The sequence below is a fragment of the Microcaecilia unicolor genome, chromosome 2, assembly GCF_901765095.1.
Source record: "Microcaecilia unicolor chromosome 2, aMicUni1.1, whole genome shotgun sequence".
Lineage (NCBI taxonomy): Eukaryota > Metazoa > Chordata > Amphibia > Gymnophiona > Siphonopidae > Microcaecilia > Microcaecilia unicolor.
This window is the reverse complement of record NC_044032.1, coordinates 639,340,944-639,358,689: the sequence shown is the minus strand read 5'-3', so window position 1 is coordinate 639,358,689 and position 17,746 is coordinate 639,340,944. Positions and strand designations below refer to the sequence as shown.

Here is a 17,746-nt window from a genome sequence, read left to right as displayed (position 1 = left end):
ATGTTATGGCCAGTCCTATTAGAGCAGCAAGCCAGGTTCCTGGAATAGCCTAGTGGTGGGTGCAGGGCACTGTAGAGAAGGTGACCCAGGCCTATAATCCACGCTTACCTGTTACACTTGTGGTGGAAAGGGCCAGCCGCCCCCCTCCCCCCCTCAAAAAAAAAAAACTACTGTACCCACATATAGATGAAACCTGCATTGTTGTGATACTATTATTGTAATGGTATGTAGTTGGGTCCAGTAGGTTTTATGTGGGTTTTGAACAGCTCACCATACAATATAAGGGGGTAATGGTGAGATGTGTACCTAGGACCTTTTATGTGTAAGTCCACTGCAGTGCTACCTAGAGTTCTCCACTGCTCTGGTGGGATGTCTGTGTGGCCAGTCTGCTAGGAAAGCTTGACTCCTCCTATGTCCCAGTAGCTTGATTTTGTGTGTTTTTCATGTGGACTTTTTTTTTTTTTTTAATGGTCCAAAAAGATGTAGTAAGCACAACATCATCTAGGAAATGGTCATTTTGAAAGAAGATAGGCTATTTTCACTACTTGGGGGTCCTTTTGCAAAGGCATGTTGAAAAATGGCTTGCGGTAGTGTAGGCACGGGTTTTGGGCGTGCGCCAGTCCATTTGTTAGCGCGCCTGTAAAAGAATGCCTTTTTAAAATTTTTGCCGAAAATGGATGTACGGCAAAATGAAAATTGCCGCGCATCCATTTTGGGTCCGAGACCTTACCACCAGCCATTGACCTAGCGGTAAAGACTCGTGCGATAACCGGGCAGTAATGACCTATGCGCGCCAAATGCCACTTGGTGCATGGCCGAAAATAAAAAAAATATTTTTCAGACGCACGTATCGGACATGCGCCGAAAATGAAATTACCACAAGAGCCATGCGGTAGTCGGGCGGTAACTCCATTTGGGCGTGCGTAGATGCTTACGCGGCTTAGTAAAAGGGCCCCTTGATTTTTAGACATTTTCAGCAAAACATCCAACGTTGGATTTAGATGTCCTATCAAAAATGCCCTCCACGTAGCTTTGTATGTCTAAGTTTCTTTGAAAATGTGCCTCTATGTTTATTAAAACTTACTATACCGCGGAAACTGGCATTGCTGTGCATGTTTTCTCCCCACTTGTTCTGTGCTACAGAAGTTACAACTCCCACAGAAGTGCGTTAGGCTGTATTTTGAGGAGGGAGGGGAGATTATTTCTCCAGAACTCGTAGGGCTCGATGCACAAAACTCCGGTGCTGTAGAGAACAGTACCGGAAAAAAAATACCTGTCTCAAAATGGTGGCACTCAGCCCATTCTCTGACCTTCATCTGGGATCCATTCTGTTTTTTGGTTCATACTTATTTATGGATCCACACCACTTCTCCTTTTTGCACTGATCTTTAAATAAAATATTTGTATGGCCTCCATCTGGGATTCGTTTTGTTTTTTGCCTCCAACTCTCAAGGTATGTGAAGGGGGGTGGGAGTCAGACCACCACAGAGGCTTTTGGGCTGTGGGGGGGGGGGGGGGGGGGAGGACTCGTGAAGGAGTCCTATGGACCAACAGGGATTTTTTTTTTGTTCCGGGAGGAGGCAAGGGAGTCGGGAGCAGGGGCGTAGCCAGACAGCAGATTTTGGGTGGGCCTAGGCAAGAAGTGGGTGGGCACCAAGTGTTCTCCGCCCCACCCAAAAAATATCTCAGCTGGTGGAAAAATGCTTCTCTTCACCTTGGCAGTCTGCAGCAGGCAGGCGCTGAAAACTGAGAATGTGCAGGTGCCAGTATCGTGGAGAGTAGCATTTTTGTTACCATCAGGGGGAAGTCTTCAGCTGGCAGAGATTGGGATCCCCTCCAGCTACTGCTAAATGTGTACTACTGTTGGGTGGGCCTGAGCCCTATGTGGGTGGGCCCTGGCCCACCCCAGCCCACCTGTGGCTACGCCACTGGTCGGGAGGGGGTCCGCTGGACTACCAGGGAGGTTTAGATGTGGGGGGGCTCGAGAGGGGGATCCACTGGACCACCAGGGATACCTTAAAGTTTTGGGGATGGGGGTCCAGTCTGCTTGCACTATATAGTGTATGTAAACTGCTCCCTCATAACGACAGCTCCAGACCTGCCATTAAAGTTTGCACTTTAAAGGTAGGAGCTGAGTACATTGCTGGAAATGCTCATTTTAATACTGATGAGCTTGTTGTAATACATATGCATAGGGTTATCAGTAGCTGCTGCGGTAAATGGTAAAAGAGATACAGAACCCCTTTGTGCATTAGATGCTAAATAATGTTTACTTTAGACCGGCAAGCTTTCTGCATCATACCCCTAGTCTGATGTGGCCATTCTCAGAATTCTGAGTAATTGAAAATGTAAAAATGATAGTAAGATGTAAAAAAAAAAAAAAGAAAGAAATCGGAAAAGGGGAATGAAAGGATATATTTGGGGAATTACATTAACCTGTGCTGTAAGGTTTAATAAGGACATGCACTCAAAACATAAAGACCAGATATTTAACTTTAAAATGTTTATTTACAATACAGGTAATGCATTAATATTAAAAAGAGGCAGTATTGAGGGATCTTACACAAGGGAAATGTGTCACAAGATTAGAAAGTCTGAATTATAAATTGGGCTGGATTAATAGTAACTCACTTTGATGGAGGCTGCTGGTTGGAGTGATGAAGGAGATCCTTGCAGGAAAAGAAGTCTTTTTCTTGCACAGTTGTTGCTGGAGCCTGGAGAAATTCTTATCTTGGATATATGTGAAGTCCAGCAAGACCCAGGGATTCAGTGCAGATCAGGAAGCAGCAGAGAGGAAAGAGAGCGAACCGAGAATATTCCAGGGTTTTATAATTTCTTTTTGGGCCATAGGCTGAAGTCAGGTGGAGTGTATTTGATCCAATGAAAACTCAGGGATAGCTGAAAACTAGTTCCATCAAGTTTTGAGATGGAGCATGGTAATGAGTCACATGTTTAATGACATCATAAGAGTTCCTGTCTAGCTATCTGCTGTGATATATATCCAGAAGGTATCTGACAGGATTAAGAGTCATTGTCTGGCGTAGATAGCTTTCTTTTGTTAGATTAGGTAGGTAGATGAACTTTTCAATCTGAGTCGTTGTCTATGAGGTTCATCCCATCTTTTTGATTGCTGTCAATGTGCAGACTTTTGTTCTTTGGAGATGTGGTGATTACTACTACTACTACTACTATTTAGCATTTCTATAGCGCTACAAGGCGTACGCAGCGCTGCACAAACATAGAAGAAAGACAGTCCCTGCTCAAAGAGCTTACAATCTAATAGACAAAAAAAATAAATAAAGTAAGCAAATCAATTAATGTGAACGGGAAGGAGGAGAGGAGGGTAGGTGGAGGCGAGTGGTTACAAGTGGTTACGAGTCAAAAGCAATGTTAAAGAGGTGGGCTTTCAGTCTAGATTTAAAGGTGGCCAAGGATGGGGCAAGACGTAGGGGCTCAGGAAGTTTATTCCAGGCGTAGGGTGCAGCGAGACAAAAGGCGCAAAGTCTGGAGTTGGCAGTAGTGGAGAAGGGAACAGATAAGAAGGATTTATCCATGGAGCGGAGTGCACGGGAAGGGGTGTAGGGATGGACGAGTGTGGAGCGATACTGGGGAGCAGCAGAGTGAGTACATTTATAGGTTATGCAACTTGCATAACATCATCAAAGCATAAGCAGACAGAAAATATACAGAATAAGATCACATCCTATCGTTGTAAAATGTTTTAAACAAAAAGGTTTTTGACATTCTACGAATTCTGTAGATGTTACTTTCCAACCTTATTTGTGGGAGTATAGAGTTCTGCCATTTTGTCGCAAGGTAAGGAAAGTTAGAATAATACATAGGTTTATGAACAACCTTCTTACAAGATGGAAAATGAAGAAATAGGCAGTCCCTAGTGTTGCTAACAGCATTCCGGGCTGGCAGACCAATTAAGCCCCTCATATAACCTGATGAAAAATCATACAAAATATAGGGGGGCTTTTACTAAGCCGTGTAAGCATCTACACACACCCAACATGTGCCAAAAAAATGGAGTTATTGCCCAGTTACCACGTGCCTTTTTCGGTAATTTCATTTTTGGTGCATTATTTTTCGGGCACGCATATCAGATGCACGCCAAGTGATGTGCATAGGTCATTAATGACCAGTTACCCCATGAGTCTTTACCAATTTAAGTACCTACCCGGCTAGCCTTTGTTACAGGGGAGGGTGAAGGTCAGACCAGTTAATCTTATACTGCTCCATGAAGTCTTTGCAACTATATATTTTATGTATATACATTTGTATCTGATTCCAACAAAATCATTAACTGAAAATTTCTCATATCCAGGGCCGCCGAGAGGGGGGGACAGGGGGGGACAAAAATCCCAGGGCCCGGGCCTCCGGGGGGCCCGGCCCTGCCGCCGCCTGGCCTGCCCTCCATCGCCGCCACCGCCTGGCCTGCCCTCCGTCACTCCCGGAACTAACCTTAAGCCTCCTTTCACTTCGCAGCAAGCAGCAGCAGGGCAGGCCACTCCTTCCTTCTGTGTTCCACCCTCGCCTGACGTAACGTCCGCGAGGCCGGGGCATGGAAGGAAGGAGGAGATGTCTGCCCTTCCGCTGCTTGCTGCGAAGTGAAAGGAGGCTTAAGGTTAGTTCCGAGGGCCCGCCTGGTAGCGGGTGGAGGGGGGGCCCGGCGATCTCGGGTGGGCGGCGACCTCGGGTGGGGGGGCCCAGGGGCAGCCTTGTCCCGGGCCCGGCTCCGGCTCTCGGCGGCCCTGCTCATATCATGCTACATAACAGTTCTTCAAGGACAAGCAGACTTATAGACTCTCACACATGGGTGACGCTGACCTGTGGTGCTCGGTCCGGGACTTATGAATACCATAAGTAGAGCTTTGTGGAATGTGAGACAGGCTCCACCGTGCATGAGTGAATGCCTGCCCACCACGAGAACGCAGTCTCCTCAGTTCTTGTTCTACCGTGGTGAGGAGAGGTTGTGTTTTTTTACCGTCTCCTCACTTTCACTCGGTCCAAAGAGCTTTTTTGTGCCTTTTAGCTATTTTGTTTTTCATCCTTTATTGTGATCCCGTTTGTGGAACACCCTTTTTTTACATTTTCCTTTAGTTTGTAGTTTATTTTGTCTGGTTTTGCTTTCTTTTTCGTCGTCATTCAGCCACTTTTAGCCCTTGACTTTGGCCAGGATCTTTCCCTTCATTTTTGCCATGCCTTGCCCCCTTTTTCAGGCACCATCTCTTCATTTAATTTATCTGAGAAAGCTTTTCCTTCCATGGCCACTCAGGTCTACCACAGAGTCCCTAAGTTTTGTTCCAGGCTTCAGGCCCACGACAGACTAGCGTCAGATGCCTTCCTCCACAAAGTTCTACTTAATGCTATTCATAAGTCCCGGACTGGGCGACACGGGTCAGCATCACCCACTTGTGAGAATATAAAGCCTGCTGTCCTCAGAGAACACCTGCTACAGATAAGTATCTTTGCTTTACGTGGGCAAATCCTTTGCTTTTTAAATTCTGACCGGTAAAATTTTGTCTGGCCAACATCTTGCAGGCTAAACAAAATTTAGTGGCTGCCTGAATTTGTAGTAGTAGTAGTAGTAGTTTGTAAGTGTTCAGTCAGCAGATGGAGACCTTTAGTAATAAAACTCAAATAAAATAGAAAGCGATCACTTATCTGCCACCACAGAATCAGCGCTGTAGCAACATTGTAACAGTGTTTTATTACTAATGGTCTCCATGATTACTTGCAGAATCTTAGAATCCCAGAAGCTTAGCCGGTGGTGGGAGGCGGAGCTGGTGGTTGGGAGGCGGGGATAGTGCTGGGCAAACTTATACAGTCTGTGCCAGAGCCGGTGGTGGGAGGCGGGGCTGGTGGTTGGGAGGCGGGGATAGTGCTGGGCAGACTTATACGGTCTGTGCCAGAGCCGGTGGTTGGGAGGCGGGGCTGGTAGTTGGGAGGCGGGGATAGTGCTGGGCAGACTTATACGGTCTGTGCCAGAGCCAGTGGTGGGAGGCGGGGCTGGTGGTTGGGAGGCGGGGATAGTGCTAGGCAGACTTATACGGTCTGTGTCAGAGCCGGTGGTGGGAGGCGGGGCTGGTGGTTGGGAGGCGGGGATAGTGCTGGGCAGACTTATACGGTCTGTGCCAGAGCCGGTGGTTGGGAGGCGGGGCTGGTGGTTGGGAGGCGGGGATAGTGCTGGGCAGACTTATACGGTCTGTGCCAGAGCCGGTGGTTGGGAGGCGGGGCTGGTGGTTGGGAGGCGGGGATAGTGCTGGGCAGACTTATACGGTCTGTGCCAGAGCCGGTGGTTGGGAGGCGGGGCTGGTGGTTGGGAGGCGGGGATAGTGCTGGGCAAACTTATACGGTCTGTGCCCTGAAAAAGACAGGTACAAATCAAGGTAAGGTATACACATAAAATGGCACATGTGTTTATCTTGTTGGGCAGACTGGGTGGACCGTGCAGGTCTTTTTCTGCCGTCATCTACTATGTTACTATTTTGTTTTTAGCCTGTTGGCCTATATAAACATTGTGATAAAGGCAAAAAGAGGCAGATGATTGAGTTCATGATATAAGCCAGGATTTGACATACCTGGGGCTATAAGGGATCCAATGGCCTATTAATGATTTTGTGATTCCCTTTTGCCCATTTCTTTTACTTTTATAAGAACAAAAGAATTTGTGTTGCCACATTGATGCTACTCTGCCCTTTAACTCTCAGGATTATACCTATAACAGTATTTAGCAAAGCCTGCAATTTCCTCAAAAATATTCCTTGTACTCCCAACAAAAATGTATTAATCTAAGTGGTTTAACACCAATGCCTGCATAACCATGACAGGGCCGATGTGCTCACATAAGGTTGCAAATCCTGCACCCATAGGCGTAGTTTGACTGTTTCATTTGGGGGGGGCAAAGGATGGGGCGGAGCATATTAGCATATTCATTTGCATATATACATATGCAAATGATATGCTAATATGGAGGAAGGAAGGAAGGGAAAAAGAGCTGGCTGTTTTGGGGAATAACCATAATGAATATGTATGAGATCAAGCCAGCTCTTTCTCCCTTCCTTCTTTCCTTCTTCCACTCCAGTAGTATTTCCCCACCCCTTTTCCCATACCATGCCAGTGTTGACCTTAGAAATGCATAAGCTCTATATGTAGATCCTTCAAGAGGTAGTGTGTCATGATTTAGGCTCTACACCCTTTCTGATGTTTTGGTGCCACCTCAGTAAAGCCAACACACAATCTCTCCACTGCAATACACTATACACAAACGTGTGCAAAAACACACTCATAACCTTACTAAACCATAACAGGACTAATTCCAAGGACAGGACGAGCTGCAACCTTATGCGTGAAAAGGCAGAACTGTAATTACACCAGGCTCTAAAACACCAATACACTACCTCGTGAAAAACACATGACACAAGGAACTAGAAAGCAAAAAATATGAAGGCAAAATACTGAACTGGAAAGTTAACTAAAGAAGTCAGACTCAGCATGCAGCAATACCAGAAAAATTGAAACTTACATGCAAAATTTCACAGATACACATTTCAAAAAGCTGACCTATTCCAATTAATAAATTCTGAATAAAATCCTTTTTTGTACCTTTGTTGTCTGATCATTTAGTTTTTCTATTTGCTTTGGTCCCAGTGTCTTTTGTTTTATGCAGTGTCTTCTTTCCATTTGATATTCCATTTAATAGATTCAAAATAAAATACTTTTTTGTACCTTTGTTGTCTGGACATTTTACTGTTCAATCATGCTGGTTCCAGTTTCCTCTTTTCCTGTCTTTCTGCTAATTCTCCTTCAACTGCTTGCTGTCCATTTGTCTTTTCTCTTCTCTCCTGTCTTATTCCATTCCTTCACTACACCTACCTTTGACACATTATTTCTTTTTTAGCTCTTTCCTCTCTGTTTTGTTTCTTTACTGCCTCTCTGATCACTTAAATTTCACCCTCGTCCTCATCCTTCTCCTTTATAGATTTCAGCTATCAAATTCCATTTCCTTCTCTCACCCACTAGCTGCCCCATTCCTCTTCTCAGTCCTTCCTCCAACCTTCCATTTCCTTTCATCTTTAATCAATTCTCCATTACCACATTTCTGCCCCCCCCCCCATCACTATCATCCTCTCATTTGTTTCCTTCACACCTCCCCTTTGGCCTCTCCCAAATAGTTCCACCATTTGCAGCATCTTCCTCCCTCCAACCTTCTAGCCCAGCACGCCTGCTCCCTTTCTCCCCTTGTAGCCTAATATCTCCCTGTCCCTTCCACACACACATCCACACCCCAGTATCTTCCAGCCCCCCCCCCCCTGTGGTCCAGCATTTCTTCCTCTCTCTCTCCCCTCCCTCCAATTGTCCAGCATTTCTCCCTCACTCCCTTCTGTCCCTGGATCCACAATCTCCCTCTTTTTCTCTTTCCCCTCTAATGTATATCTATCCCTCCCTCTCATCCATCCCCATGTACAACCTCTCTTCCCTCCTTCTTCTCTCCCACTGCCCACATCACTCTCAGTATCTCTCTTCCTTGCACCCTGGGCCCAACATCTATCTCTTTTGTTCTCTTCCTTCCCCTTTTAGCATCCCTCCCATCCCCATACAGCATCTCTCTCTGTCTCCCTCCCTCCCACTTCCATGTGCCAACATTTCCCCTTTTCTCTTGCTGTCCCTCCCTCCTACTCCACATCCAGCATTATTTCTCCCTCTCTCTCCCCCATGCATCTCCCCCCACCAACATTCCCCACCTCTCTCGCTCACCTACCTAGCATTACCCCATCACCCCAACAGTGCTCCTGTGACTGTCTCTCCCTGTCTCCCTGCCACCAGCCAGCATGCTGCCTCAGTCTTCCCCGCCGGTGCTGCCTCGGTCCCTGACTCCCTGCAGCATTTTTGTCTTCACCCGTCCTGTACCCATCGCCGTCAGCGCTGCCATTCATTCTCTCACAGGCAGCCTCGTTCCCGCTCCCCTTTGCCGCGTCCTCCGGCTCTCTCTGATGCACTTCCTGTTAAACAGGAAGTGCATCAGAGAGAGCCGGAGGAGTGGACGCGGCAAAGGGGAGCGGGAACGAGGCTGCCTGTGAGAGAATGAATGGCAGCGCTGACGGCGACGGGTACAGGACGGGTGAAGACAAAAATGCTGCAGGGAGTCAGGGACCGAGGCAGCGCCAGCGGGGAAGACACAAGCCCCGCCAGTTCGCCGGTGCGACTTGTTTGGGGGGGGCAATGCCCCCCCTCGCCCCCCCCAATCTACGCCCATGCCTGCACCAACCTCAACACGATTCGAAAGTGCTAAACCCCTCCGAGAAAAAACTGCATTGGTTCCCAATTAAAGAATGTATTACCTTCAAAATCTGCACCCTGGTCCACAAAACTATCTACGGCAATGCCCCAGGATACATGACAGACCTCATAGACTTATGAATCAGAAACAGAACCAAATTATCACGAACATACCTAAACCTCCACTACCCTAACTGCAAAGGACTCAAATACAAAACAACCTATGCATCCAGTTTCTCCTCTATAAGCACACAGCTATGGAACGCACTACCAAGCGCCGTGAAAACAACATATGAGCATCTAAACTTCAGGAAATCATTAAAAACCAACCTAATCAAAAAGGACTAAAATGTAAGCTTATACATGCAACTTCCTTCTCCTACATGATTACGCAGTTATGGAACGCTTTACCTGCCGATCTGAAAACAATCGAAGAACTACCTAACTTTCGAAAATCCCTGAAGACTTATCTCTTCAACAAAGCCTACAAAGAGGACCCATAGCTTAACTTTACAACCACATTTATCCTCACCAGTCTGAAACTTTTCTTTAATAACTATTTTCTTAGAACTCTTTCCTACTCTCAGTCTCTCTACATCACCAATTGTATCTGACGCACTGGAATGGCAATGCCATAACAGACCTCTGTAAGCCACATTGAGCCTGCAAATAGGTGGGAAAATGTGGGATACAAATGCAACAAATAATAATAATACCCTACTGACCCAACATAAATGCCTACATTCTGGGACACAGGAAAACCAACAATCATACTGGACATTATATAGTCTTCCCTCTCTTCCAACCCCTTTGTGCCTGATTCTAATGTACCCTACTTGACCACAACATCACCTGTATTCATTTCTCTGCCGGACTTGGCTAACGCCTTACGGCACTATGTAAGCCACATTGAGCTTGCAAATAGGTGGGAAAATGTGGGATACAAATGTAATAATAAATAAATAAACTTCTAATAAGCCCCACACAATATACCAACACATGAGCTCCCAAACTGAAATATTCTGTCAGCTCCACTCCCAAAGGTCTAACCTTATCAACGGGCGTACATCTAGACCCAGCAATACCACATGGTCTGAAACAGCCAATCCAGGACTAACCTGTAACAACTCCATTTTAGCGCCACTGAGTCTCAGACCACTTCTAGAGTAGAGAACTGCTTTGGAATCGGGTTGTGTTTGTCGTGCCTGTGTTATGTTGTGAGCTCTTGCTTATATTTGTATTGAAAACCAATAAAAGAAATTCAACTAATAATTGAAATATTCAGTGTCCATTTGCCTTGCATAGGTGCTTAGTAGACGGGTTAGCTAATGCATTGACCCTCTTCACATGAATAGTGCAAGTTCAATTTGCAGCCTGGTTATAAATAATTGGATTTGGATTGTTAGCAGTAATGCATCATTTTTTGAACCTGCCGGTCAAACTAGACTAAAGGGTCACTTTGTGATGACGTTAATTTCCCTCAGAATGGCATAGGCTAAGTTCTGATTTTGCTGATCTTTCTAGTCATATTAACTTGCAATATTGAAGTTTGCAAGTGATACTTTACCCCAGTTACTCAAATAGTTTTTAATGGAACATTGAAAGGGAAAGGAGAAATGGGACTTGATATACCGCCTTTCTGTGGTATTTTGCAACTACACTCAAAACAGTTTACATATATACAGGTACTTATTTTGTACCTGGGGCAATGGAGGGTTAAGTGACTTGCCCACAGTCGCAAGGTGCTTCAGTTAGAATCAAACCCAGTTCCCCAGAATCAGAGTCCGCTGCACTAACCACTAGGCTACTCCTCCACTAGCAACATTCCATGTAGAAGCCTGCCCTTGCAGATCAGCAACGCGGCAGCGCAGGCTTCTGTTTCTGTGAGTGTGACGTCAGACTCACAGAAACAGAAGCCTGCGCGGCTGCGTTGCTGATTTGCAAGGGCAGGCTTCTACATGGAATGTTGCTAGTGGAATAGCAACATTCCATGTAGAATCTCAAATGGTGGCAACAGAATCTCAATAGTAGCAACATTCCATCTAGAATCTCCAGTAGTAGCAACATTCCATGTAGAACCTTAAATAGTAGCAACATTCCATGTAGAATCTACAAATAGTTTCAACATTCCATGTAGAATCTCAAATAGGGAAAGGGAAATGGGACTTGATATACCACCTTTCTGAGGTTTTTGCAACCACGTTCAAAGCGGTTTACATATATTCAGGCATTTATTTTGTACCAGGGGCAATGGAGGGTTAAGTGACTTGCCCAGAGTCACAAGGAGCTGCAGTGGGAATTGAACCCAGTTCCCCAGGATCAAAGTCCGCTGCACTAACTACTGAAGGGTTTCTGGCGAGAAGGTGTAGGGTAAGTGTTAAACATGAGGATCATAGTAGCAAAGTGTATGATAGCCATATAAATTTAAACCATTACAATGTATTTTCTATTTTAATAGCTAGTTATCCTTCATATACTAAAAAGATGAAAAGAGAGGTTGTTGTTACCTAATTCTCTGTGGTGCTTGGTTTTTTTGATTTTGTTTTTTTTTTTCAACTGTGTTTTTTTTTTTTTGTTTCCTTTCATTTTTTCTTTCCTGTAGCACGGAAAAGGATATGCTAGTCAATTCTACAGGACTTATCTGAAGCAGCATGATTTGCACAAATGACAACCAACAAAAAGCATCAACTTTTCAACTTCATTATCTTGGCCAGCCAGTTCTCTGTAAGTGAAGATTGGACAGCGTAGCAGAGACTTCTTGGCCGACAACGGGGACCTGGGTGCTCTCAGCGGGACTGAGAAATGAGTTGGAAAGTGTGGAACTGTAGAACTTCAGAGGTGACGAGCCTGCCTCTGTGTGTGCCTGTTTACAGCACTAAATATCTTTCTCTCTCCAAAATGTCACTGAGCCCTTTAGATGTTTATATTCACCGGAAGCCAATCGTACGGATAAAGAGAAATATGTGCATTATAAATGCAATATCACTGTTTTAAATGTGACTGTTTTATATTTCTTTTTTTTTTTTGTGTGAGTGTGTGATTGTGTTCTGCCCTCCAAACGATTCCAACTTTACAAGAGAGATTGTATCATGTTCTTTTCACCTGTAGGCCATACAAATGTCGTTAATCTGAAGATCCACAAAAATACCTGACATTCTGTAGTTTATACACGGTGTTGCAAAGTGTTTACTGTACTATTTCAAAGCTTCTAAATAAATATAAAAATATATATTATATATAATTTTCTGAAAAATTGGTACAATTTAGTTGATTTATAAATAAATACATACGGTCTATATGATATACTGAAATGAGACGGCAATTCAGGGTCCCAAGGTTATACATGGTAAATTATATATATATATATATATATATATATATATATATATATATATATATATATATATATATATATATATCTTTAATAGTAATTTTCAACTTCATATTTCGATCAACCCTATATATCCTTGTTATAAAAGAAATACAAGCTGAAAAAATTTGTTAAAACATTGTACAGAATTTTTCAATGCCAAAGAAACAACTGTTAACATGACCAGATTGAGCGCTATGTACTATCAAAAGTATATTTCACCTCCATTATTTTTTGTGGCTTTTAGTTTTTACTTTCACATAAAGAGAATTTTATATAGGATCTATAAATTCACCTGTATATGTTGTTAAAAGCAACACTAGGTATCTGTACAGTTTGCAATGTAAGATATGTAACAGAAGATTACCTATTTTAAGAAACTGCCCCTGAGCTATAGGACTTTAACGTACCTTTCTTTAGCATAGTTTTGTGGAAACCTAAAAAAATATATATCTATATATAACTATATATACATATAATGTTCTAATCCTGGCTAGAGATGTTTTTGATAGAGAACCGATCATAAAACATTGTTTTCCAATTCATTTTGTACACTACAAAGATTTGGAGTTAGGAACATGGCACATTATTAAACACATCAATATTATTTGTGTCTGATAATAATTTTTTTTTAAAATTAAAGTATATTCAAAATTGTTTTATAAACATGAAACTATTTGAAAGACGATGGCGATCAAATTTAAAAAGAATTCCCCAACCTTTTAGTTTTATAACATCAACGTATGACTTTAATCTGCAATGTATTAAAATTGGTAGTTCTCTTATTTTTATTAGCTGAATGTGTGCTGCAATATTTTGTCATAATTTTAACATTCCAAATGTTTTGTAAATGGTTTAAATCACTGTACAGGTCTTTCCTAGCAATTGAAGATCTAGTTCCCAAATGAAAGTAAATTCTGTTTATTTTTGAAGCAAAAACATTCATGCACAACGGGGTCATGATTCTTGAAGTGTGTTAAATGTGATTTCTTTGTTATACTGTCAACAATTCAGAAAATACAATTAATGTTAGAGTTGGCAAACATATAAATGCTGGATTGTCATGAACCTATGAACTAAGCAGTCAAAAGCTGCAAGAAACCAACAGGATTAGAGTCTGTTCTTCCCATGTAAATGACATTTTATTCAGTATATGCATTGATCACGCTTCTCTGTCATTTTGGCCTTTTCTCCGTCACTAAGCAGCATCACAGGCAGGAGGTATCTTATGGTGCCAACATGGAACAGCACTCTGGGGCCCTTTTGTTAAGCCGCTTAAGCGTCTACGTGCGCCAAAATGGAGTTACCGCATGGCTCTTGTGGTAATTTCATTTTTGGCGTGCGTCCGATACGCGCATCCGAAAAATCATTTTTATTTTCAGACACGTGTATCGGATGCGCACCAAGTGACACGCGTAGATCATGACCGCCTGGTTACCGCATAAGTCTTTACCACTAGCTCAATGGCTGGCGGTAAGGTCTCAGACCCAAAATGGACGTGAGGCAATTTTGATTTTGCCGCACGTCCATTTTGCGGCAGCAAAAATTTTAAAAAGGCCTTTTTTACAGGTGCGCTGAAAAATGGATCGGCGCACGCCCAAAACCCTCACCTACACTACCACAAGCCATTTTTCAGCGCACCTTAGTAAAAGGAACCCTCTGTGAGCTCTAGATTCACTGAACGTGGGCAGGACTTAAGCTCAATTGCAGCCTCACAAGTCCCCTCATTGTTTTATCATTTATTGTGGGAGGTGTCCACTGGATTCCATTTGTTCTTAACATTTCTTTTCGCGACAATTTCTAGAGTATTGTTTCAGATCAAAAGTGCTTCCCAATCATTTTGCAACTGTGACCCCACGATTGTGGCCAGATAAAATTGTGTGACCTTCCCTGTGAGTGCAGAATAAATGATGCACCTTTAGGGAGCCCACCTAGGTTTTGTGACCCACGACTTGGGAAGCCCTGTAGTAGAGTCGTAGAAGTTGAACTGATTTTTCTGGTACATTTGTAAGTATCTGTCAACAGCGTGACATAAGACATCGGTTACACAAACTTTCTGGAGTTTTGCTGGGCATTGCGTATTTGAGGTGTAGTCAGAAGGAACATGTTTGATGCTATAATCTCTTCCAGTCTTCCATTATCTAATACCCAACATGCCCATCGAACTTTTTGCAAAAATGCACTAACTTTATGGATTAACGGGGTTTTTTTTGTTTTGTTTTGCTTTCATGAGTTTGGTAAGTTTTTACCTCACTAATGTCATGTGTTGAATGACAGTGTTTGAGTTCAAGTAAATTTGTAAACTTGCAAAGCAATGTGTTTTACATGAATTGTGGCATGATCATTCCAGACGTAGATCTCACAGGCATAGATTTCTTTTTTTTGGGGGGGGAGGGGAGTGAGTGACAGCTGTGCTTTTTCAGGGTTGTGATGCTGCACTGACTGAGGTCTGTTTTTACCTGCTAACATATCCATTTCCTAAATAGGGTTTCATGCAGGAAAATGTAAGCGGATTTGAGCTTTTCTTTTTCTTTTTTTTTTGTATAATACATGAAAGTATACTTGATTTAAGACTCCTATTATCTTAATCTATACTTCTACACAAAGAACTAATGTCCTTAGTAAACAGGGCCCTTAGATTTCCCCCAGCAGTTACATAAGAATAGCCATACTAGTGCAAACCAATGGTCCATCTAGCCCTGTATCTTGCGTCCAGCAGTGGCCAACCCAGGTCACAGGTACCTGGCAGAAACCCAATTAGTAGCACCATTCCATGCTACCAATCCCAGGGCAAGCAGTGGGGTGTTGGGTTGTGCAGACTCTCATGACTGTGTGTCTCTGACCTTGAACCTGTGGGTCAAGAGAGGCTAACGGACGTACCATGCTGTGGGGACAAGGTAGAGGAAGTCACTGACCTCATCAAAACACACACTTAACACCATCCAGTCCCTCTCCCAGCCTCCTCCTGCATCCTTCTCTACTAGGAAGTTCCCTGGTGGGCCTCAAAAGTTCCTACTACTCTCAAAGGTATAGATTTACTTCTGCCTGTCCTCAGCAGCAGCCCCAGACCCAGTGTCCTCAGGCCTGCCAGCAACGAACACAGCAGTCACAATCTGCACCTCAGGCATAAGCGGGGGCGACCTTTTGACTGAATCCAGGAAAACATAGCTGTCGTCAAAGTATCCATTCCAAGACAGATGGATCCTAGTAACCTCCAACCGGTAGGAGTATATCCAAGTGGGATATACTCTCAATTGGCAGTTAACACCTCCAAATTGTCCACTATGAGTGTGTTTTCTCAGTGCTCAGCACAAGCATGTACTTGCAGAGCAACTCTCCGCCCTTCTCCAGTCTCACGTGGTCAAACCCTTTCCACCAGGGCAGGGATTCTATTCCAGGTTTTCCTTGTGACCAAGAAAACGGGGGGAATTTCACCCAGTCCAGACCTAGATGTTATAATGCCATTGTATCGCTCCATTTTGCGACCGCACCTTGAGTATTGTGTTCAATTTTGGTCGCCGCATCTCAAGAAACATATAGTAGAATTGGAAAAGGTGCAGCGAAGGGCGACTAAAATGATAGCGGGGATGGAACAACTTCCCTATGAAGAAAGATTAAGGAGGCTAGGGCTATTCAGCTTGGAGAAGAGACGGCTGAGGGGAGACATGATAGAGATATATAAAATAATGAGTGGAGTGGAACAGGTGGATGTGAAGCGTCTGTTCACGCTTTCCAAAAATACTAGGACTAGGGGGCATGCGATGAAACTACAGTGTAGTAAATTTAAAACAAATCGGAGAAAATGTTTCTTCACCCAACGTATAATTAAACTCTGGAATTCGTTGCCGGAGAAAGTGGTGAAGGTGGTTAGCTTAGCAGAGTTTAAAAAGGGGTTGGACAGTTTCCTAAAGGACAAGTCCATAAATCGCTACTAAATGGACTTGGGAAAAATCCACAATTCCAGGAATAACATGTATAGAATGTTTGTACGTTTGGGAAGCTTGCCAGGTGCCCTTGGCCTGGATTGGCCGCTGTCGTGGACAGGATGCTGGGCTCGATGGACCCTTGGTCTTTTCCCAGTATGGCATTACTTATGTACTTATGGGCCCTGAATAGATATTTGATCAAGGAAAAGTTCAGGATAGTTTCCCTGGGCACCCTTCTCCCCGTGATTCAAGAAAATGATTGGCTATGCTCTCTGGACTTGAAGGATGTATATGCCCACATCCAGATGCTTCCCAGTCACCAGAAAGATCTCAGATTTCTAGTAGGTAAGCACCACATCCAGTACTGTGTCCTGCCATTTGTCCTCACATCCGCACCCTGGGTATTCACCAAATGTCTTGCAGTAGTTACAGCATTGCTACACAGGCTGGGATTGCATATGCTTCCCTACTTGGACGATTGGCTGATCAAGAGCACATTGCCTGAGGGTGCTCAAGCTTCAATGCAGAGAACTATCCAGGTGCTGGAGCTGCTAGGGTATATAATCAGCTACCCAAAGTTCCATCTCCAACCCGTTCAGCAATTGGAAACATAGGAGCCCTGCTAGATACAGAGCATGGGTGAGCCTTCCTTCCTCAGGGCCAAGCAACTGCTATCATGCCAATCAGGTTCACAATATCCAGCAGGTAAACAGCTCAGCAGATGTTGAGATTGCTAGGCCACATGGCTTCTACAGTATTTGTTACACCCTTAGCACGTATCCATTTCTGGAGAGCCCAATGGTCCCTAGCTTCTCAATGGCATCAGAACACGGAGAACCTAGTGAATGTCATCAAGGTCATGCCACAGCCCAAGCAGTCTCTCTGCTGGTGACTAATTTGGTCCAATTTGACCCTGGGACTACCATTCCAAATTTGGCCTTTCCAAAAGATACTGACTATAGACACATCTAGTCTGGGATGGGGAACTCATGTAGATGGGCTTGACACTCAAGGAACTTGGTTCTCCCAGGAGATAGCCTTCCATATCAGTCTCCTGGAATTGAGGGCAATATAGAATGCTCTAAAGGTTTTCAAAGATCAACTGATGAACCAAATTAATCTAATTTCCAATGGACAATCAGGTTGCAATGTACTATGTCATCAA

General features: G+C 43.9%; 1 protein-coding gene across 2 annotated transcripts in view; it reads left to right on the top strand.

Moving 5' to 3' along the window:
* Positions 1-12,597, top strand: part of PCDH10 (protocadherin 10) — a 203,919-nt gene extending 191,322 nt beyond the window's left edge. For both annotated transcript variants that reach the window (XR_003940742.1, XM_030191733.1), the window contains one exon: positions 11,888-12,597. Coding sequence is in view for 1 of the 2 variants with exons in the window: in XM_030191733.1 (XP_030047593.1) it covers positions 11,888-11,907 (20 nt within the window). In the remaining variant the exon portion in view is untranslated. The remainder of the gene's footprint in view (positions 1-11,887) is intronic.
* Positions 12,598-17,746: the final 5,149 nt, after the last annotated feature.